Here is a 23,972-nt window from a genome sequence, read left to right on the forward strand (position 1 = left end):
AGAAGTCTATAGATGCATCCTAAGATGTTTACTCAAAGAACTTCAGGTGGAAGGACTTGTCCATCTGCTTTCACCCTCATTGGTTGACAGTTGTCCCCAGGAGTGTAAACTCCCTTCTGCCCTGAGCTAGGCATGTGTGGGGGCTGAGTGAGCTCCCACAGCATCTGTATCATCAGAAAAGTCCTGGGGCAGAAAGCAAAGTAGCCACCTGAGGTGAATTGCTAACGTTGAAGTGAGTGGAAGCCCACCCAGACTTCTACCCTAGCTGGCTGAAATCAGAGCTGAGGCTGAGAGGGAGTGAGGCAGGAATGCACAGTCCCCCCTACACCGCTCACCTCCACTCATGCCCTACATTAAGTCCGCTCTGTCACTGAGCCTTCCAGCTGGGAGGCAGTCACAATCTCTACAAAAGAAGAGTTTGTGGAACAAGCTGCAGTTCTCACTGCTGCCATCAATCCCAAGCCACAATTGCTATTTGTCATTTCTCTCATCCACCACACATTCTATATTTCTGTCACCTAGCACTCCAGATGGAATAGTTTCTTTGCCTGATAGGGTGACCCAGACTTTCAACCCTAAGAGACCTGACCTCTTGGTCACCTTGCCCTTAAGACTAGAGTTGCTGCAAATATCTTTTCATTATCACAGGATGTGGAAGTAGAAACCACCAGTGAATCAGTGGATCCCTGTGTTCAGATATATTCTTCCTTGCCTCCATTATATGGCAGCATTCAAGATCTTCACAGTAATCAAGATTAATAACTCCACCAGTATGGTAACTCATTTCTTTGCCCACTGGTCTGCCAGTGTGAAGAGTTCAAAGTGATCAGGCAGTAGCTATAACTTTAGATACATTAGGACAAGTACAGTATCCCTGGGAGGAGAATTCCCCATAGAAAGCCAGACCTTTGATCCAGTAGAGCCTAAATTCACGCAGATGAGAAGGAAAAATTCTGTAAGTGGGCAATTGGAAGTAATGGTGATAGGGGCCAACCTTCAGCACTGGGGGAGCCCTGGCACAGAAGCAGAACATACTAGAAGTGAGATCGTCAATGGGGAGTTAGACCCCACACAGCACCATCACCACCAGCCACATTCAGCCAAGGCTAAAACAGGGGTTGGGCAGACGCAGACAGGATCTGAGTTGGGGCGTCAGAGATATCTACTCTATCCAAATTAAAACAAAAAACTTTTTCATGGTTTAGCACTGATCCACAGACCAAACTTTGAGAACTTTAAGGTGACTAAATATATACCCATCTCATCATTACTTTCCTAGTATTTTCTTTTGGAAAAAAAAAATTCCCCTTGGATAAAATTTTCAGAGGCCGCTAGATGCATTGTCATCCCTGCCCTCCTCCCACTTCCCCATCTAACTACACTTCACTACCCAATTCCAACACTAAAGTTAGCTCAGATTCTTTCTAACTAAATTATCATGATGAAGTAGGTACTTAAAGAGAGGAGACATGCTGAGAAGCTTGACAGAAACAAAGACATAAGAAAGACATCAATTTTAGGGCCAACTTTGGGTGAAAAAATGAATTAGGCAAGTTGATCTTTTAACACCATCTACCTCTCTTTATATCACAGTTAAGACCACCAGATTTGTCATCCCATGAAAAATGTGCTATAACTAATTCATACTAACGCTTTAGAGGCTTAAATTAAAAAACCCACAGGAATTTTTCCCCCTAGAATTGTTTACTCAACTGTCCTTTGTTATGTGGAATTTCATGCCTGGTTAAGTGTAGGCCAGTGCTTTGGATGAAATGTAGTTTTCTAGAAGGACACTTACATGAGAACCTCTGCAGGGAAATAAGGTTCTCTGTAAGATGAATTTAGAGATAACGAGAGTCCACCTTTTGCGCCACTGATCAAGTCACCATTTTTTCCTGCATGGTGGAAGAGTGCAAGGGTAGACTGACCATTGCTCTGGAAGTCTTTATACTGTGAGAAGTTAACAATAAACTGGCCTCTCTCCCCATGGGAGCCAACATGACTGATTAGATAGACAACAACCATGGGAAGGGCCTATGGAGTCTTCATCAGAGATCACGATCTCCTAGGGTATCACCCATAAAAGCAGCCAGCAGAGGCTGGGCGCTGTGGCTCACGCCTGTAATCCTAGCACTCTGGGAGGTGGGTGGATTGTTTGAGTTCAGGAGTTCAAGACCAACCTGAGCAAGAGCGAGACCCCGTCTCTACCAAAAATAGAAAGAAATGATTTGGACAGCTAAAAATATATATAGAAAAAAATTAACCGGGCATGGTGGCACATGCCTGTAGTCCCAGCTACTCGGGAGGCTGAGGCAGGAGGATTGCTTAAACCCAGGAGTTTGAGGTTGCTGTGAGCTAGGCTGACGCCACGGCACTCTAGCCAGGGCAAAAGAGCAAGACTCTGTCTCAACAACAACAACAAAAAAGCAGCCAGCAGGGAGATGGAGACATCTTTGCACAGCTAGAGATTCTCAGCCTGGTTTTCCCCATCCTTGCCAGCTTTGTACTCATCCTACTATTACCTGACATGGGTCCTCTGCTCCATGCAGCGCCCCTTCCTCACCACGTGCTCTCTGAACGTCCTTGCACCTTTCCCACCTCCATGCCTTTTTTTGCTCAGTTTTTTTCCCACGAAAATGTCATTATTCCCCAGCTCCAAGCCCATCCTCTCTCCAGGGCAGCTCAGATAACTCCAGAGTACAAAAGGGTCTTTCTCTCATCTCGTCTCTTAAGATCTATTACCTGCACCATTTGTTTGTTTGCCTTGTGACTATGACTGTCTTTTCTCTTTTACTGCTGTTTTATTTTCCATGTGTTTTTTATTGTTCACACAAGTCTTCTTTATATTCAGACTAAAGCAAAAGCAGAGTGCTTTGCCCCTAGTTAGAGCTCCATAAATGTCAGATTGGTAGGTTGAAGACTTGGTCTTAGATAATCCAGTCCCATCATCCCAGCCGCCAGACTGTGTGGACAGGCAGACCAGAGCAGCCAAATAATGTCTCGGTTTGTGGCACAAATGCCAGTACAAAATAACCGAAGTCACACATCCTCTCATGGGTTCCTTGCTTCTATTTCTCAAAGGCATTTTTAAGTTGTCTTATGACTGTTCCCTTTCTACTCATTCTCATAAATTGACCTGCTGACTGCTGCGAACCACCACAGGCTTCTCCAGAAGTTGATGAATAAACAAAACAAACACAGAAATGAGAATGTGCAGGTGGCAGGTGCTCCAGCAACTCCAGAATGGATGACTGAACATCCTAATTTCCAAGCAGAAGTTTAGGAGCAACAAGATTATTTTCCTTTTGAAATAGGCTTTCTTCTGCCCAGTTGTTGTATTTTCATTAGGAAATGTAATGGGACTGGAGCACAAAAACTAGCTGTGAAAAGACTCTTGTGGAGCTGGCAGAAAAGAGAAGTCTCCTAGGAGACCTGGAGGTGGCTCCCAGCAGTCATCGAGAGCATGGGCTCTGGGCTCTGAAGTCAGGCAGACTTAACTTGCAAATCCTCCCTCTCTGCTACCTACTAGCTTTGAGGATTTGAACATACTACTTAGCCACCTTAGCATTCAGTCTACCCTCAGTGTAGAATGAGGGTAAATAATAGTAGATACCTCATAGGGTTATTGTGAGTATTAAATGAAATATGCTTGTAAAGTGCTTGGCACTCAGAAAGCGTGTAAACAGGAAAAAATATGGCACCTCTAGCAAGATGCATGGCTTCCTTGTGAGTGCATGATATTTGGTAAGGACAAGGCAAACATTTTTTCCCATTGCATCATTATATCATTATTAAAGAGTTTGCAATTATTATAAAACAATTTAGAAAAATATGTTATTAAGATATAGGCTGGCCGGGTGCAGTGGCTCACGCCTGTAATCCTAGCACTCTGGGAGGCTGAGGCAGGAGGCTCGCTTGAGGTAAGGAGTTTGAGACCAGCATGAGTAAGAGTAAGACTCCATCTCTACTAAAAATAGAAAAAATTAGCCGGGTGTGGTGGCATGCACCAGTAGTCCCAGCTACTTGGGAGGCTGAGGCAGGAGGATTGCTTGAGCCCAGGAGTTTGAGGTTGCTGTGAGCTAGGCTGATGCCACGGCACTCTAGCCTGGGCAACAGAGTGAGGTTCTGTCTCAAAAAAAAAAAAAAAAAAAAAAGGATAAAAGATAAAGGCTAAACTACCATAATGAAGAGACCTCCCCCCCCCCAAAAAAATAAAGTGACTCAAACAAGACAGAGTATATTTCTCTCCATGTAATATTCAGGTGGTTCAGAGCAGCCAAGTAGTTGTGTTTCATACTTTATTTTCATTCAGTGATCCAAGTTCTTTCCATCTTGTTGCTCTGGCTCCAGAGCAACATCTCCAAGATGTTGTCCCTGTTGAATTTTCAAAGCTAGGTCATGGCCAAATCTATATTTCATCCCTCAAAAAGGAAAAAGAGTGGTGGAAGACGTAGTCAATGTTTTAAGGCCAAGACTCAGAAGATCCATTCTCTTGGCCAGAACTTAGTTTACATAGCTGGGCACACCTAACGACAGGGAAGGCTTGGAAATGCAGTCTCTGAGAAGACTTGTGTCCAGCTGACACCCTAATGCTAGGGAATAAAGACAATAGATTAAAGGAATAACCAGCTGTTTACCACAAGGTAACTAATGACTAGGAAGATCAAGCTAAGTAGGCTAGACAGACAGATAGTCAATTCAGCCCAACAAATCTTTATGGTCACCTTTCATGTAACTGGTACTTGGCTCTATAGAGGATTCAGAGGTGACTTAGATAAGTAAAGCCTTTGCCCTCCGACTGCATCTAAGCAGATTGATGTTCTGTTGGATTTTCAACTTTGGAAAGTCTTCAGGGAGGAGTAGAGCTTCTGCATGTGGAAGGCACTAAGGGGGAATCTGCACAGGGCAAGAGTTTGCGTGAGGCACTGAGGTGTGGGGACCCCTCCGGTTGTGGGAGACAGTGAGGAGCCCGGTGCTCCTTGACTTACAGTGCTACATGCAGCAAGCTCTCAATAAGCACTTGCTAGAAGTAAAGGAGCAGATTACAATCAATATGGGTTATCCAAGGTGTCGATGAGCCAGGCTCCTTATCCTTTCCTTCCTTAATGTTCACCACACATTTTTGGATAGTGACAAATATCTGTGGGGACCGAGCTTTGGGTTAGAGAGATCTGGGTTTGCAACTCTGGCTCTACAACTTATTTAGCATCTCTGAGCCTTACTTCCTCAACTCTAAAATGAGGGTCTCAGACTAAATGATGTCTGATCCCTTCTCAGAGAAAACAATCTATAGTTCTCAAACAGCACTGTGCTGGAGGTGGTGTGCGGAGTCCTGTGAAGCTGGCAGGACTGAGCCCTTCCTTCCTCCTGAGAAGCTCTGTCCAGTTTTTCCTGCTCAGCCTGTTATGTGTATTCCCCATGAGTGACTCACGAGGCAAAAATCAAGCTTTTGAAAAGGGCACAACTTAAGCTGGGTATACTCTCTCATCTCCCTATTGTGAACACTCTTGCAGCCTTGCTGGAGCCCTTGTTCTAACCTGTAGATACCCAGAGCTCTCCTTTGACAAGGCTTTCCCCAGCCTGCAAAATTATTCTTCTCATCCACCTCTCTTACTAAACTCATCTTTTCCTCAGTGCCAGACCTTGATTAGCTGAGACAAAGCCAAGGACCAGTTGTAGTAATCCATACTAAGACGTGAGGGGCTGGATTTTGTATATTAACACTACCCAGGATATTCAAGTTTTTCAAAAGGATCCTGTTAATGCTTGAAATTGAATAACTAATGGTATAGATCTAAGCACTGTGAGTGCTTGTCAGTAGAGGAAAGACATTTATGGGCTGAGGGACCTTCCCACTGGAAAGAGAGAGATGATGATGAGGGGGGTAGGTGGAGGAAGAAGAGGAAAAAGAAAGGTTGATAGATGATAGATAGATAGATAGAAAAAGAGAATATGGTAGATTTATCAGAGTGCCAAAAAGCACAGAATCTGGAACCAGACAGCCTGAATTGTATCTCCGATAAGTCACTTACTGTCTAATTTGGGGAAAGTTTCTAGCCTCTCTGTCTCACTTTCTTCACCAATAAAATAGGGACAGTAGTAGAGCCTACATCACAGGGTTGTTGTGAGGAGTAGATGAACAGTGTCTGGCACGGAGTAAATGCTCGACACACCTGGCCATGGTGGTTATAACCCACTCACATGGCCAACTTGTTGGTCTCCCGCTGAGCTGCCATGTAATGGGATTCTGCTGCTTTTCCTTCACCCAGGTCGGATAGATCCCGAGGTCACTCCAACTTCGCTGCTTCACATTTTCATCCCTTCCTGCACCATTGCTTTAATTTTCATAGCCACAATGATAGTCCTAAGAAAACGGCTCTGCCAAAAGCTCTATTCTAGAAAAGGTAAGTGAGTTTTATTCATGGTAACCAAATGGACAGGCTGTCCGCAGCGTGAGCCTCTCCTTTGCACCGCAGGCCTCCCCTTCCCAGCTTCACACTAAATCACTTGGGGCTTATGAACCACTTTTAGCTTGTTCTAATGATTTTTTTTCCCCTAGAAGAAAATGGCTGTGGTCTTCAGTGAGCTGAACTCCTTACACCGAGTTTTCTTTTAAAGGGAATGTGATGTTCCTGTGTCTGAAAGAGTTTGCTTTGTTCTTTGAGCCAAGAACTTTCATCAGCCTCGTGATAGTGATGCTGTTTTCGCAATACAGACAGGCCAGACTTTGCCAGAGGGAGGCTGCCAGGATCCTTGCTGAGGATTCCTTTAGTTCTCATCCCTTTTCCCCATTCTGGATATGAGCTGGGTTAAACCCACCCCTGTCTCCCAGGAATCTAAATCCCCTGGTTGGGTATGGAAAGAAGGGTTTGTGAGGCCATTTGGGGTGAGGAGAGCACCTGGTTGGTGGTGCCCTGAGGTCTTCCAGCAGCTCCCCTGGAGTTTCTCCTCAGCCTGTTCTGCTCTCACTAACCCACTCCTACTGTGCCGGCTGGGACAGAGGATGCCTGCAGCCTCTGAACCCTGGACAGAGAATTCAATTGCTCATGTGGCTGTCCTTGGTTTACTGGGAGGAGGCTGCCCACAAAACCCCCAGGATGTATGCAGACCTATCTGGTGATTTCCTAAACCATCCAACATATGTCTCTCAAGGTCTATACATGGCCTTGTCTGTACAAAAGGAAATGACATCTGGAAATAATTCAACAGGAATCTGGGGAAACACTATTTGAGGACTAGGGGGAATTTTAGGTGGTTGTTATCCTGCATGTACAGTCATAACTTCTATATTCTCAACTGCCATAAAATATTGCCATACCCTTATTTATCCATTGCCCTATGTGTTCATTAGCTTGGTTGCTGACCACAAAACCTCTAACTATAGAATGCAAGAAAGAACTGTTGTCAAAAGAAAAAGGGCGGGGGGATAAGAGTGGAAGAAAAAGAGAGGAAGGGAGGGAAAAAGGGAGGACTGGAGAGAAGAAAAGAGAGGGGGAAAAAGAGAGAGGAAGGAGGAAGGAAGGAAATAAAAGGGGAGGGGAAGGGAGCCTCACAGTAAAGGAGGATGAATTACAGGGTTTGTCCAGAAGAACTTTGAATTTCAAGTAGAATCACTCCTGTAAGCCCATGACCTCAGAGGGCTGTGGTAGATGCAGCTCATTAGAGTTGTACCTTCTGTCATTCTTTTACCTCCCACACATATACCTCTTGGAAACAGCTTTATACCAAAGTTCCAGTCCTGGGGCCTGAGGACTCCTTATTCACTTCCGTAATGAGCAGCTGAGTCTTCTGTTCTGGCTTTCTTTGGGAGAACAGAATGGAGTTGCACTTATAGACGGAGTGGGAAAAAAACCTTCCCCTCTTCCCCCATCCTAATCTCAAGAGTGAGTGGATATCAGTAGCTCAGGGCTGGGGTATGAAGCTCGGGCCCCAGCTGTCGCTGGGAGAGCTTTGTTCCTAATAAGAATTAAGTGAATACATTTGCAAAATGATTCCTTTTTTTGTTTTTAATGAACCAGAGGGAAATCATACAATTGCCTATATCATAGCCCCCTTCTCTAATTCACTCGTATTTAGATCTGCTTTGTCTCATAGGAGATACACGGGTGCACGTGTAGAAATGTGTCTGCCATGCACAGAAATTTATGTGCCATGGAAAAGGGTTGAGAACTGCTGGTACTGCGGCTAGAGCTTTAAACCGGAGTCAGAGGGCTAGATTTGGACCTGGTGTTACCATTCATTTATGACCTTTTTTGAATCACCTAACTGCTTTGAGATGGTCTTTCTATCTGTAAAATGAGAAGCAGCAATAGAATAAATATTTTACAGCTTATTGATCCAACTTCATTGCCACTACTGTAGTCCAACCTCTCCCGCAGCTGAATCCTCCTAACTGGTCTCCCTGCATCCACTCCTGCCACCTCCAGTATGGTCTATTCTCACTTTTAGCTAACCAGGCCTTTAAAATTACAAATCTACCATGTCTCCTTTGTCCAGACCTCTCCCATGGCTTCCCATTGCTCGTTAGATGAAGTTCCAACAAGCCCTGAGAGTTTTGACTCATGTCTCCACCTTTAACTGCATCACCATCACCTGCATTGTCCACGCTCTAGCTATACAGGATTTTCCAGTCTTCAGAAGCAACCGACTCTTTCAATTCTGAGTTTTCTCATATAGTATTCTCTCTTCTTAAAATGCTTTCTTCTTCTTGTCCATGTGAGTTGAAGTCAACTTTAAATCTCAGCTAATCTGTCACTTCATCAAGTATCCCCTGACTCTAGCCCTCCTCACCACACCCATTACATAAAATCCCCTTGTTGTATGCTTCAATAGCACCTACTTCTCCTTTCAATACACTCAGCACACAATTGCATGTCTAGGGCCTGTTTTAATAGCTTGGGCCACAAATGCAATTGCATCCCTTTTAATTTTAAGTTTCCAGTTAATTCCTCAAGCACCTACCTGCCCATCTTAGCAAGAAATCCAATGTCTCCCTCTTACAACCTGGATTTCCTCACCTCCCACAAACTGTCAGGAGGCTACTGGGGAAGGATACTGGGGAGCTAGGTTAGTCTACCAGAGGCCCTGGTTTTGAGCTATTGCTGTTTCTGTTCCTGCCATGCAAAATCTGTTTCTTCCAGGTGTCTTCATCCACTGTGCAAAGGTATCCTTGCTAGTCCAGACCCACCTGCCCAAAGGCTACAGTGATACAAGATAATATTACAACTGTTATGGCTCCCCCCACATGCTGAATTGGTCCTAAAGCAGGACCTCCATGGGCTGATGAGATCAGAAGGGATTCCTTCCTTGGCCACAGCTGTGCACAGCCAGCCTCTCCCACTCTAGGCCCTTATGTTGAGCCTGGGACACAGTCCTAACTTCCTTCTGTAGAGTTCCTCTTAGGGCCTCTGTTGTCCTCAACTTCTTAGGCCATTGGAGAGTCAAGTAAAGAGGTAGCAATCTAGGTCCCTTTCATTCCAGAAGGCTCTTTGCCTCCTAAACAGATTTACCCACCTATGCTCAGTGACTAGCTCTACACACTAAGATATATTGAGAGGGGAGCCATTGTTGGTCCATAAAAGGTCCTGTTTACCATCTGTTTACCATTTTCCCCTAAGAGGAACTATTGTATAGTTCAGGGCTCTGCGGTGACCTGCTAATTTCCAGAGAAGAAGTTTGCAACTTCTGTTGTAAAATAATGTCAAATTCTGCTTTATCCATGAGTCTTTAAGTTTTATGAGTATAAGGAATGTGTTTCTTTCATTTACCACTGTATGCCCAGTGCCTGGCATATAATAGATGTTCAATAAACTTTTCAGTATTGAATCTACTATATGCAAGTGAGTATGCTAGACCTGTTTTGTTCAATATAATAGCTATCTGTGGCTATTTAAATTTAAGTTAAATAAAAATTCCATTCATCAGTCACATTTTAGGGGCTCAGACTCTGTAAGTGCTCCATAGCCACGTGCAGCTGTAGCTACCATATTGGACAGTGTAGATATATTATGCAACATTTTCATCACTGCAGAAAGGTCTATTGAATATCACTGTGCTATACTCTTTAAAAACTTCATATAATTTCACAAAATTGTTTGAGGCAGGGAGTAGTATCTTTATTTTTCAGATGAAGAAACTGAGGCTCAGAAAATCTATATGACTTTCTAAAGTCATACAGCTGGGATTTGAATACAGGTCTATATGACTCCAAAACTGTTTTATTGGAAAAGTGCTTAATAGAAATTGGCCCAATCTAAATAGTATTATCTTTGGGCAATGGAAGGAGAAAGCAAATCTCCACCTAGAAGACTTAAGTGACTTGTTCATTGACTTGCTGGGCCAATGGCAAAGCCTAGATGGAGTCTAGTAGGAATCACCAGCTATAGTATCTAGATCTCTAGACAGGCTTCCAGATCTTGAGAATAGCATTTCTCAAACTCTCTGGTGAAGAATCAGTTTGTTCGTTTGTTTGTTTTTTAAATTTCCAATATGTTGGGATCAATATATTTTATACACTATAATGAATCACTAAAAAATGTAATGGAAAGTACAAAGGCATAAAACAATAAGCCCAATATTTATTAGACTCAATACATATTATTTTACATTTCAATAAATATAATCAGAAAAATCATAACATAGTAAAAGAATTACTAAAGTTTCTAGACATTTACACTCAATTTCTATACTTATCTCATCAAGAACTGGTAACAAATGTACCAGCACCAGACCATGGACCAGACTTTGAGTGGCACTGCTCTAGAAGACTGAGCCAGAACTTTACAAGAATTTAAACCAAAGGTCAAATATGCTGGTTTATGGTTGCCTAAGGCCCACAGAGAATGGAAGTACTGAGCTCAGGCATTAAAGCAGCCTCCACTGAAATGCCAACATTTGAGAGCAATCCCCATGGGTTAACCACTGGGTTCCTTTCAAATGCAAACCTTCTTGGAGGAGACTACACTGCTGAAATTCCAGGCCAAGGTCAGGCTGGTCATGAGGGGAATTACTGAAAACCTGGTGTACAGAGCAAAAGCAGAATTAAGGATAGACTGAGTTCAGGGACCCAGGTAATGGCAGGGGCTGGACATCAAGTACTGAAGGAGAATCAGAGTGGGAGGGAACATGTGAAATCAGGGGTTAAGAAAGACATGAAACCAGCCGGGCGCGGTGGCTCACGCCTGTAATCCTAGCACTCTGGGAGGCCGAGGTGGGCGGATTGTTTGAGCTCAGGAGTTCGAGACCAGCCTGAGCAAGAGCGAGACCCCATCTCTACTAAAAATAGAAAGAAATTATATGGACAACTAAAAGTATATATAGAAAAAATTAGCCAGGCATGGTGGTGCATGCCTGTAGTCCCAGCTACTCGGGAGGCTGAGACAGGAGGATCCCTTGAGCTCAGGAGTTTGAGGTTGCTGTGAGCTAGGCTGACGCCACGGCACTCATTCTAGCCTGGGCAACAGAGAGAGACTCTGTCTCAAGAAAAAAAAAAAAAAAAAAAAAAAAAGAAAGAAAGAAAGAAAGACAGACAGACAGACATGAAACCAAGGGAACTTAGTGGTGAGCAGCATCCCATTATATGAACCTTGCTTCTGCCCCATGAGATACGTTGAACTGGTATCAGTCATTTTCACCCTAGTGCAGATTAACTGACCAGATCTTCTGCTCTGTGCCTGGGCAGGAAGACAGGAAGTAGCTATCAAGGCTAAAGCAGAAAAGGGATAGAGAATTTTGGAGACATCTCCTGGGTTGAATACCCAAATTAGCAACCCCTCAGCCTTTGAGTGACTGGAGGCCAGGGACAGACAAAGGAATGGGAAGTAAGGGCCTTCTTTGTTCACAATCTTTGCCTAGGGACCAGATTTTACATTCAGCATTACCCAGCCTGAGATCCCAAGCCACAGTGGACATTTAAACTTCTACAGATGGATTTTTTTTTTTTTTTTTTTGAGATAGGGTCTCTTTCTATTGCCCAGGCTAGAGTGCAGTGTGGCATGATCATAGCTCCCTGTCACCTTGAACTCCTGGGCTCAAGCAATCCTGCTGCCTCAGCCTCCTAAAGTGCTGGGATTGCAGGCATGAACCACCACACCCAGCCTATATGTGGATTTGTTTGGATTTGCTTTTTGTTCTTCCATATTTTAGTCTGTAAACAGAATAATTTTCTCATTAATTTTATTCTAATTCTGGGATTTTTCTTTTTCAGACACAACAATAAGATCTGTCACCACAATAAAGAGGAAAGTGAATAGAGCTGTGAGTAAGCAGGATTTTACTTTTCTTTTTCATCTCCTTTATTCTCCTAGCTTGAATTAAGAAATAACTACTGTTCTCTTAATTCACAAAAGGCAACTGAATAGTTCCAACTTACACAGAATCTTCCTGTTCGGTGGCATTCCAGCTAAGGCTTGTTCTTCAATACTGTGTTCTTCCGTACCTTTCTTGGGGAGCAAAGATGGTGTCTTGCACAGCAGCAGAATAATCATGCTGTCTTTTGCTCAGTCTATGTTCCTGAGCAGCCCTAGGCAATACTTCACAGGACCTCTGGGCTCACATGGTTAGAAACATGGTTAATATTTAACAGCAAGGAGGAGGTATTCAACTGTAATGCAATCAACAGCTGAAATGTTTTTGCAACAAGCAATGATTGAGAAGTATATTGTTAGGGGCTGTGAGGCAAGGAGTACTGGACAAATAGAAAACTCTTCATGAGATGAACAGGCTTGGAGCTGGAATTTGTGAAAGAGGAAGGATGTGCTATGGAGGTCAAAAAAATGGGTTGCTGAAATCACTCAGGCTGGTTGGATGGAAAGCTTAGACCCTGTGGAAGCACAGTGTTTTGGGCTCAGACAGGCCTGGGTCATGCCAGAAAATGGGTATTTGTAGCTTTCTTGAGATAAGCTGCCTTTCCTTTTGTAATCAAGAAATCATATGATGTGACACGTGAGTTTGTAAGTTTACCAAAATGATCATAGGCAAATCATAGAAGTTTCTAAATGAGGTTACATCAACCACTCAGAATATTCAAAACTACTCATGTTGGAAATCTGCTGAATAGAGCGCCAGAATTCTGGAGGAATCAATCATGACAACAACCCCAGAACACCTTCTTCAAATTCCAGGGTCTGTGTCCCTCTCATAGAAGTAGCATGAGCACATGGCATAAGCACAAAATATGACTCAAAGGAATGAAATTGGCCTTTGGACAATTTTCATCTCCCACTCCGGGCCTGAAAGCTATTCTTGAAGATACATCCTGTCACCGTGTGCTCACGTCCTGGGGCACAGAACCAGGGAACAGATGCAGCTTAGGGCAGGACGAAACTTAGGTCCAGTCACACTGAGCTTCTCTGAATCAGTAATGATATTTTCTTGACTCAGAAAAGTTTCATGTCAACACTGGCAGGCCTGATTAAAACTTTCATTTCTTAAGAAACAAAATCCTGTATTCCTATAAAATGGTTTGCTTGGCCTAGAGGTGAGTTTCCAGAAGAGGCACCAGTGGTTTTCTGTTTCATGAGCTTGGAGCTTTGAGTACTGAAGCAGTGACTCCTTCAACTGCTCAGTACAGAGGAGGAAATGTTGAAAGGCCTGAGAACAGACATAGTAAACTCAGATACCCAACAGGGCAAGGCAGCTGATGAAATGAGTGAAAAGGATCTGGTGTCACCAGATAGGGAGTGGTGGGTGAGACTGCAACATCCCAGACAGCGCATGCCCTGTCAGCTCAGCACTAGCCTATCATTGCCAGAGAAGATGGAGATCCAGATGTTTATATAAAATGTCCTAGTTTTTAAATGCTGGCTGAAAAGATTTTAAATACTGAACAAGCCAAATTAAATCTACCCAGAGGTTTGCAACCTCTGTCGTAGAAAGAAAATACTATCAGAAAAAGCTTAGGATCTGAGTAATTAGGGCAGAAACATCTATTTGAGGGATTGAGGCACATTCAAAGGCTTGTTAAATGTCCTTTGCAGAAAGATACAGACATTGTAATACCAATTGATAAAACAGGACCAAATCTAGAAGAGCAAATAGGCCTCATTTCAAGCCCAGGGATTCCTGGGGCAAAGATAAGGATGGCTTGGGAGATCATTTGTGAGGGAGGAGTGTGGTGATCGATGAATGATGTTGCCTTTGATGTGGGATAAGTCATAGGCCCTGTGAATATATTTACCAAATGTGGAGTAGAAGCTCTTTTTAAAAAATAATTATGTTGTTTATTTATCAGTATTTCCATTCGTCTTCGTCATGGACATACATCTTTTAATACTTATAATGGTGATATATTATTTTGTGCCCTACATGTTTCAGTTGCATTCAAAATTCTTTTCTGATTGATTCAAATCTTTTTAATCATGTTTAGAGCTGCATGAAATGTAGCAATTCACTAGTGATCAACAGTAATGGAAAAAATGGCCCATATTTATTCAGCATAATGTTTTATGGTTTTGTCAAGACAAATACCAATGCATTAGATTTTAGTAGATGCATTTTAAGTTCCTCCCTATTAAGTTACTCAGCAGTTATTAATTCTTTAGCAAGAACTAATTTAACATTTTGGTTAATATCTCCTGGGAAGAATAGGGAGCAGGACATGAAGATACTGAATTTTGGAATAGAGAGAAGATCAGTCTGGGCCCCAGTATTTGGACAGTCAGGAAAACTAGTTCCTGTTGCTGGGGGTAAGAGGTACCATATCAGTCAGGCTTCTCCAGAGAAAGAGAGCCAATGTGGTGGAGGGGCAGGAAGAGAAATAGAAAGAGAGAGATGCAATGATTCAATCCCATTTACAGTAGCTACCAAAAAAATACTTAGAAATAAACTGAACCAAGGAGGTGAAAGATCTCTACAAGGTACAAGGAAAACCACAAACCACTGATGAAAGAAATTGAAGAGGACCCAAACAAATGAAAAGACATCCCATGCTCACAGATTAGGAGACTATTGTTAAGATAAGCATACCACCCAAAGAAATCTACAGATTCCATGCAATCCCTAAGAAAATAGCATTGTCATTTTTCACAGATGTATTAATAAAAAAACCAATCCTGAAATTTCTATGGAACCAAAAAAGAGCCTGAACAGTCAACACAATCCTGAGCAAAAAGAACAATGCTGGAGGCATCATACTCTCTAACTTTAAAATATTAATATATTACAAGACTACAGAAACCAAAACAGCATGGTATTTGCATAAAAACAGACACATAGACCAATGGAACAGAATAGAGAACCTACAAGTAAATTCATGTATTTACAGCCAACTGATTTTTGACATGGTCACCAAGAATATACATTGGGGAAAGGACACCCTCTTCAATAAATGATAACAGAAAAATTGGATATCTGTGTATAAAAGAATGAAACTAGACCCCTATCTCTCACCATATACAAAAATCAACTCAAAATGGATTAAAGACTTAAAGGTCAGACCCAAAACTAGTAGAAGAAAACTTAGGGAAAACACTTCAGGACATTGGTCAAGGCAAAGACTTTATGGCTAACACCTCAAAAGCACAGGCAACAAAACCAAAAATAGACATATGAGACTATATTAAACCAAAAAGTTCTTCACAGCAAAGGAAACTATCAACAGACTGAAGAGATAACCTCTTGAATGGGAAAAAATATTTGCAAACTATTCATCCAACCTAGGACTAACATCTAGAATATACACAGAAGTCAAACAACTAAATAGTAGAAAAAATAATAATCTCATTATATAATGGGCAAAACACAAGAATAGATATTTCTCAAAACAAGACATACAAATGGCCAACATATATATAGAAAAAATGCTCAACATTCCACTAATCATCAGGGAAATGCAAATCAAAACCACAATAAGATATCATCTTACCCCAGTTAGAATGGCTATTAATAACAAGACAAAAAATAACAGATGCTGATGAGGACGCAGAGAAAACAGAACTCTCATACACTGTTGGTGGGAATGTAAATTAGTACAGCTACTATGGAAAATAGTACTGAGATTTCTCAAAGAGCTAGAAACAGAACTACCACACACAGCAATCCCAGTACTGGATATTTACCCAAAGAAAAAGAAATCACTGTATCAAAGGGATACTTGCACTCACATGTTTATTGCAGAACTATTCATAAATGAGGTATATACCCCACCCTCATTTTGTAGAAGAAACTAAATATGGGAAGGTTAAAAAACTTGCCCAAGGTCATATGGCTAATATTAATAAATACAAGAGCCAGCAAATTGATCCAGGTATTCAAGTCCAGAGTCCACACCTATACACTATATGTCTTTTGCTTAATCTGTAAGAATCCCTCCCATGACTCATACCTCTTTATTTTTCCTCTGCATTATACACACAGTCTATACCACTTTTTTTGTTTATTTGTTTATACTCCAAGTGGATAAAAGATTAAACACATGATTATAGCATTATTTTCTGGCTGCTTCTGTGTCTATATTTTATGTCTACCTGGTCAATATAATGAAATGAGATTTTAGTGTTAATGTAACTATTGGGTATTTGATGTTTTTCATGTCCATTTGTCTAGGCTTCTTGTAGTTTATTCTGTGATAAATTTAAAAGAAGATGACTGATTTTGACCAAACTTGGCTCACTACTAAGAAAGAAATATAAACATAAATTTTGTTTATTTTAGTTGAGTCTACCAGCTCAAAAAAGAATAACTTATAACAATTTTGAGAACATTTTTTAAGTTACTTATTTTTTCCTGAGTATAAAAATAAAAAATATAAAGAAAATAAAAAAATTTATAATTCATTTCCCAGTAATTATCATGGTTAATTTTTTTTTTAGGAGACAGAGTCTCACTCTGTCTCCAGTCACCCAGGCTGGTGTGCAGTGGTGTGATGACAGCTCACTGCAATGTCCAACTCCTGGGCACAGCCTCCTGAGTAGCTAGGACTATAGGCATGCACCACTCCACGTGGCTAATTTTTTAAATTTTTTTGTAGATATGGGGTCTTGCTATGTTGCCCAGGTTGGTCTCATATTCCTGGCCTCAAGCGATCTCCCACCTCAGCCTCCCAAAGTGCTGGCATTACAGGTGTGATCCACCATGCCTGGCCCATGGTTAATATTTTAATATTGCTCAGGCCCAGCCAGCTCAGGACTCTCATTCTCTCATGCCCATTCTCTGCCATGCTAGCTCTACCTCACCCTGAAACCACCCATTGTGAGGAAAGTGTCCAGTTCTAGGCTGCCCAGGAGCCATCCTGCACCCTCATATTCTGACTCAGCATCACCTTGAGAGATGGTGTCATGGGACTTGGCCTGGGCATGCCATTGCAAGTACTTCTGACAGGACTTTTATTCAGACGAATATTCTTCCTTCCCACATAAGAAGGGAAGAGTTTGCTAGTTTTGCTTCACTAACCAACAACTGAAGCAAGATCTGATTATTGCAAAAGTACCTGGAAGGGTTCAGTATCTTAAGCAACAGCTGCTCAGAGCTGGGTTTTCCACTCCATGTCTCTGCCCCTAGACAGTTCTTATTCTTAGTAAATCTATATTCCTATCTCCCCAGATGGGCCTTCAAAGCCTTAACTTTAATATTGCAAAATAAAAATACTCACATAAAACGAAATGTGGCCAAAGAGATAGCTCATTCCCATCCTTCTGCAGGGTGGATGTGGTGGTCATTAGTGTTGTTTCACCATTTCTCAATCTCTTGCCTTTGTGCACATGATAGGACTGTATTTCCCTGCAATTAATTTGTAGTTACGTGTGGTCATGTAATTTGCTTTGGTCAATTAAATGTAAGAATAAGTGATGTGTGTTAGTTCTGGGTGGAAGATGTAAGAGCTAGCATGTGCTTTGCCTTGTTTTCTTTTTCCATCTGGCATGGTGACCAGCAACATTCTAGGCAGTGATTTCTATATCAGCCTTGGTCTCTGAGTAATGAAAATTAACAGAGCCCTCTGCTAACTCTCAACGTACATGGAACATGAGCAAAAATAAACCTTTGCTTATTGTATTGACTTGTTACTGCAGCATAACCTAGTCTACTCTGGCTGATACAAGGGAAAAATTAGAACCTATACTCAATAGACTATACGTTGCCATTGAAAATTCCATTTCTGAGGAATAATGATGTAGGGAAATGTTTTCTATATTATAAAAAATAGGAAAAAAACAGTAAGATATGAAAATATGTTACCACATCATTCATCTTCTATTAAAAATGTGTTTTTTTATGGCCCGGTACAGTGGCTCACGCCTGTAATCCTGGCACTCTGGGAGGCCAAGGTGGGAGGATTGCTTGAAGTCAGGAGTTCAAGACCAGCCTAAGCAAGAGTGAGACTCTGTCTCTACTAAAAATAGAAAAAATTAGTGGAGTGAGATGGTGTGCACCTGTAGTCCCAGCTACTCAGGAGGCTGAGGCAGGAGGATCCTTTGAGCCCAGGAGTTTGAGGTTGCTGTGAGCTAGGCTGACATCATGGCACTCTAGCCCAGGCAACAGAGTGAGATTCTGTCTCAAAAAAAAAACAAAAAGCAACAGCAACAAAAAAATGTTTTTTATATACCCACCACACCCCTCTTCTTCAGAGAAATAAAAGTAAGAACATAAGCATTCTCAGAATCATTGCATTTGGGTTATGGAAACTTACAATGTTTTCTGCTTTTCTTTCCTGAAGTTTTTGTGGACTTTATTACATTTCTAAGTTCCCCAATGTATTATTTTTAAGTACCCTGGGCTGCCTGTTAGATGAAAAGCGATAGTTGCTGAATCTCCTTTAACCACCCCACTCACCTCTCTAGATCCCAGTGGCCAATGCATTATATGGGACTTTTCATCACTCTTTCAGGAGGGCAATGCTATACCTTCTTTAAAGATCACATACCAAAGTCTTAGTTATTCTTCAAAGATTCCTAGCCCAGCCAACCTATAAAAGATGGTTACACTCCAAGGATTGAAGAGATGAGGTGACTTACAACAAGTCATCTTATAACTTAGTGGTAGAATTGGAGCTAGAACTCAGGCCCACTGACAATCTTTGTCTATGGCACACAGCCCTTTCTATTTGAGGAAATTGTCCTTGTGTCTAACCTTACTTGTGCTGCTCTTTGGGCCCCCATGCCTTCTTGCTCTTATGCAATCAAGCAGTCAACCAGTAAAACTTTAGGAATAGATTCTGATACCATAAATATGTATCAGGCTTCCTTTAAAAAAAAGAGTTAGTCTAGTCATCAAGCCCTGGTTTGTTAGGGCTTACAGACCATGGAGCCTAGCTTCGTCATTTTAGGGATGGTAATATTGGGGCTAAGAGACATTAAGTGTCCTTCATGAGTGAAACGTGGCAGACCCCCCCCCCAAAAGTCTTGTGATTCATAGTGCTATTAATTTATTCATTTATCCACTCACAAATGTGTAGTGTCTGCTATTTGCAAGACTCTGTGTCAGTTAGGCCATGTGGGAATTATAAGGATGAATTAAACAAAATATCAGTCATCCAAGAGTCTTAACAATCAAGTATTAGAGATAAGGTACTCAAAAAAAACTGTTGTCATTAGCATAATTTGGGTTAAAATCAAAATAAAAGGCCAACTTTTCATATACCCTCTAGAAATGGGTCCTCTGTGTTTTGTTTCGTTTGTTTTCATGAGTATCCTGTCTTCCTCCTAAGAACTTCCACCTGAGCCCTGACCACAGCCTCAGCCTTCCACCATGGGTGTGTTTCCTTTCCCCTTTCCTATTCCAGTGGTTTCCAATGTTTTTCTTTTACCTTTTCTTTTCCTTTTTACAAAGGAAATATTAGACAGAACTCCTATATATAAAGCAGACTAAAGCAGTGGTGGAATTAGAGTGGAGGATATACACACCCTACCATAGGTCCCTGCAAAGGTCTCTAAGGCACCTTGTACTTCTTGGAACATATTTGGAAAATCATGTAACTCTCAAATTATCCCTTTATTCCCAAGCCCACCTTACCTGTCCTCAGAGTCCCCAGAAATGCCCACTCCATGTCAGGTGACTTCAAGCTTTCTTTCTGAACAGAGCTGGCTGTCGTGGGGAGGGGGCAGGGTGCTGCAGGGGAAGTCGTTATCAGCATCACTCACCTGGGCTCATGAGTTTTTAATGGTGTGAGAAGTTTGTGTATTTTTTATTGTTCTCTATGGCTTATACAAGAGATAGAAATAATACAGAAAAGTTGAGAGAGAGGGAAAAATGTCACGTTAGGCTGGAGATGATCAGGGGAGAGGAAAGTTTTCATGGAAGAGGTGACATTTGGACCACATGGAAAAGGAAATAACAGATTCTTCTAGCTACAGGGAACATCCAGAGAAAAGGCAGAGAGGCAAGAAGGCATGGAGCATCTGCAGAGAAGGCCGTGTGATCCTGTTTGGATAGAAATCCAGGTGTGAGATAAGGTGGAAAGACTTTTGGGGGCCATATTGTGAACCATGAATTCCAGGTGAAGTTTAGATTTACTTACTAGACACGAATGTTTCAGTCAGGTCCTAGCAGGAAACAAAGGGCATGCTGAGAAACAGAGGCAGGTTTCATAAAGAGACTATTTACAAAGGTGTGTGCAGCATTACGGGAAACCAGCAAGGGTTGTTGAGCACTCTGGGATTAGCAGTGGCCATCCTTAGGTCTGAAAGAGAAGGTGGAGGGAGCAGCTCCCAGGACCCTGGTAATAATGGCAACAGGAAAGGGACAGCTAGGAGGAACTGTGGTCTTTAACAGACAAAGTCAACCTGCAACCCATCTGGGAGGTTGTTGAGGAAGTGATACCCCAGCCTCACTCTCTATTCACTACAACCTTCTTGGTCACCTAGACTGAGCTCAGTCAAAGCCAGAGGGAAAAGCCCAGTGATGCAGTCCATAGTCTTCCTGGGAAGTGAACAGGATGCAGCAGGGTGGAGAATGAACTAATAGAAATATCCAACACAATAGGGAACTATGAAAGGTTTTGAATGGGCGAGTCCCATGAAATGTGCCCCAGGATTAATGAGCTATCTGCAGCCTGTAGAACAGAGGACGGAAGGTCTGAGGAGAGAGGTTGAAGATTTGGACCAGGGCATTGGTAGAAAGCGGGGAAAGAAAGGTTTTAAACCATGCTGCCTCCAGACAGATGAGCTTTTTTTTTTTTTTTTTGAGACAGAGTCTCACTCTGTTGCCCAGGCTAGAGTGAGTGCCGTGGCATCAGCCTAGCTCACAGCAACCTCAAACTCCTGAGCTCAAGCGATCCTCCTGTCTCAGCCTCCGAGTAGCTGGGACTACAGGCATGCACCACCATGCCCGGCTAATATTTTTTATATATATTTTTAGCTGTCCATATAATTTCTTTCTATTTTTAGTAGAGATGGGGTCTCGCTCTTGCTCAGGCTGGTCTCGAACTCCTGAGCTCAAACGATCCGCCCACCTCAGCCTCCCAGAGTGCTAGGATTACAGGCGTGAGCGCCCGGCCCAGATGAGCTTTTTTAGAAAGTAGTTTCTCATTCCATTCTATATTGGCGAGGTTATATGTTTTCTAATCAGAAAAAATGATTTTTCTTATTTGTGGACTTTTCTTGCCAGATGTGAACCTGTGGTATTGGGAGCCAGGGTGACCTGATGGGACATCCTCAAGAGGCTTCTGGACTCTGAACAAGGATCCGCTGGCCTGCAGAGCTTGCCATTTTCACTTTTCAAGTGCCTTTGGATGACTCAGCACTTTAATCTGGAGTCTGCAACAAGACTGGGCAGCACCTGGCCCATGGTGTGCCAAGAGGAAGTCAAGCAGCCTGCCCCTTCATTGATCTGGCTCTCACCTCTGCGGCTTGTGGCCCCTGAGCAAGCACTATTGCACTTTAGAAAATTACCCCACTGGATCCTGGACGCCAGTAAGTGTCTGGAGGCTCCTTCTCGCTGCCAGACTAAAACCAAAGGGAATTCTTTCCCCCTAAATTTCCAAAGTGATTTCCAGAAGCAGAGATATGTGGAAATGTCCAGTTACAGAAACTGACAAGTTGCCAATAGTTATTTTTAATCTATAATTTCCTCTGTATACAGGAAGAGCCTCTTGAGACTCTGAGCCCACAGACAGGGCTTTGCACAAACTCAAGCCATAACTGACATGTTTTGTGGCTTGCTGGAAATCTCGGTAGCGTCTGAAGTTGCTCTAATTAACAGAAGGCGTTTAAGTACACACTAAGTGCGCAAATTGTGGAGTAAAGACATCAAGCACTTTGTTGTTGTTGTTGAGGTATACATCACAAAGCATTTGTTTTAGCCTGGATCGACACCATGTTTAATGATATTTTTTCTTTTTTAACTACATCTTTCCTTTAAAAAAATTCTTAGTTTTTAATCTTACCTAATCAATGATATATAGTCAAAAATATTTGGCATGCTAGTATGTTGTGCCTGCAGAGATTTCAATGAGTAGCTACAATGGTCAAAGCCCCAAACTAAGTCTCCTTTTCTGGTTCTCTAAATAACTTGAAACTTAACCTTTCCATGCCTCAGTTTCCACCTCTGTGATATGGTGATGCTGACTAGCCAAGGCTTTTGAGAACTGGCAGTATGGAAATCCTGCAAGATCCCACTGCCTGTGTGTCAAGGGAGAGGGTAAGTGGGCTACAGCAACAGGTTGTATTAAATTTGCTCTTTATACTGGAGCCATAAAGCTTGACCCTTGATCTATTCAGCACATTAGTATAACAGACTCACGTTAGTGGACCAAAAGCAAGCTCTTTAACTAGTATTCAGACTGAGTAGAATTTGGGGTTAATGGGAACGGAGGATTGTGAAATTGAGTAATGGATAAATCACACATCTCCGTTTCTCAATTCTCTATCTATATAAATCAGAAAATTCTTTTGAAATATAAAACTCAATTGTTTATTCTTCAAAATTCTTCAGATGTTCTACTTTTGGTGAGTGGTTTCCTGAGGGCTCTTTCAAGTCACTAAATTTAATATTCTATTATTCCATTTGGCTCCCAAAGGTTTGAGAGCCCTCGAGGCAAACCTGGATGCCCTTTTCAGCAGGATGGGGCCCCAGGTCCCGTGTCTTGATCCAGGTTCCCCGCTGGAGGAGCAGCACTTGCTAACGCCACAGGGCAGACAGAAAAGGCCTGCTGCCCTGGGAAGCAAGCCCACCAATGCTGCCCCCAGCCTGGCCCCGTGACTGGCATGCTGAATCCTTGGGTGGTTGTGTTTAACTCTATTAGGAACCCAGTGGCATAATGGCCTCTATCAAAATATTTCCATCTTTGTTCCTAGATTGAGGCTGTTTTCTAGACTACAAAACAGGGAGAGGGCTACTCAGCTCCAGTATCCTGAAATCTGGGTTTTGTTGGGGGGAAGACAATAAGGCATTGTGTCTTAGCTTGAGAAATGTTCTATACTACAGCATGCACTCTTAACACTTAACATTTATCAAGGGCTTACTACATGCCCAGTATTGTTAACCTTTTTATACATACTATTGAAATTTGGAATGAATCCTTTCAAAGTCCTCTGAAAAAGACACTACTAATGTCTCCATTATACAGATAAGAAAACTGAGGCACAGAGAAGGTAAAGAATTTGGTTACGGTTGCCTGTTCTGTTTGAAAGGGGTAAAGTTAGGGCAACAAACCCATATTCATTACACCCAATAATGTGCCCTGCTTTCCTACCAGATAGGACTTTAAGGTGAGACTCGATGGGTTACATACACCCTATGGTCTCTTTGCTGGTCAAGGATTAATTTTATTCTTACTATTTCTGGGGAAGGTGCTATAGGAGGGTACATGGAGTATGGGTTCTGCCATCAGAGATTCAAACCCCAGCTCAACCATGTATGGGTTACACAACTTTGGATATATCAATTGACCTCTCCAAGCAGCAGTTTCCTTACCTAAAAAATGAATGATAGAAGAAAGGTATTATTAATAATACTTAGCACTTTCCTTTATCAAGCCCTTAGCATGTGTGGCACATGGTAAATGTCTGATAAATATCAAGTCTCACTGTTAATCCTCCTGT

The 23,972-nt window shown here is 42.2% G+C and overlaps 1 protein-coding gene and 1 long non-coding RNA gene across 4 annotated transcripts in view; one reads left to right on the plus strand and one right to left on the minus strand.

Annotated features, from left to right (window-relative positions):
• The window catches only part of LOC138387257 (uncharacterized), a 98,077-nt gene extending 85,660 nt beyond the window's left edge, over positions 1-12,417 (minus strand). For both annotated transcript variants that reach the window (XR_011233930.1, XR_011233929.1), the window contains exon 1: positions 12,371-12,417. This is a non-coding gene — a long non-coding RNA (uncharacterized lncRNA). The remainder of the gene's footprint in view (positions 1-12,370) is intronic.
• The window catches only part of PDCD1LG2 (programmed cell death 1 ligand 2), a 44,400-nt gene extending 22,838 nt beyond the window's left edge, over positions 1-21,562 (plus strand). Inside the window, exons 4-6 of one of the 2 annotated variants that reach the window (XM_069474191.1) lie at positions 6,270-6,404; positions 12,206-12,255; positions 21,538-21,562. In XM_069474191.1, coding sequence (XP_069330292.1) covers positions 6,270-6,404; positions 12,206-12,255; positions 21,538-21,543 — 191 coding nt within the window. In that variant the 3' untranslated portion in view covers positions 21,544-21,562. Of the gene's footprint in view, positions 1-6,269; positions 6,405-12,205; positions 12,377-21,537 lie in introns of those variants that run through there. The other variant, XM_069474190.1, reaches the window with a different exon arrangement.
• Positions 21,563-23,972: the final 2,410 nt, after the last annotated feature.

This window comes from Eulemur rufifrons, chromosome 7 (genome assembly GCF_041146395.1).
Source record: "Eulemur rufifrons isolate Redbay chromosome 7, OSU_ERuf_1, whole genome shotgun sequence".
NCBI lineage: Eukaryota > Metazoa > Chordata > Mammalia > Primates > Lemuridae > Eulemur > Eulemur rufifrons.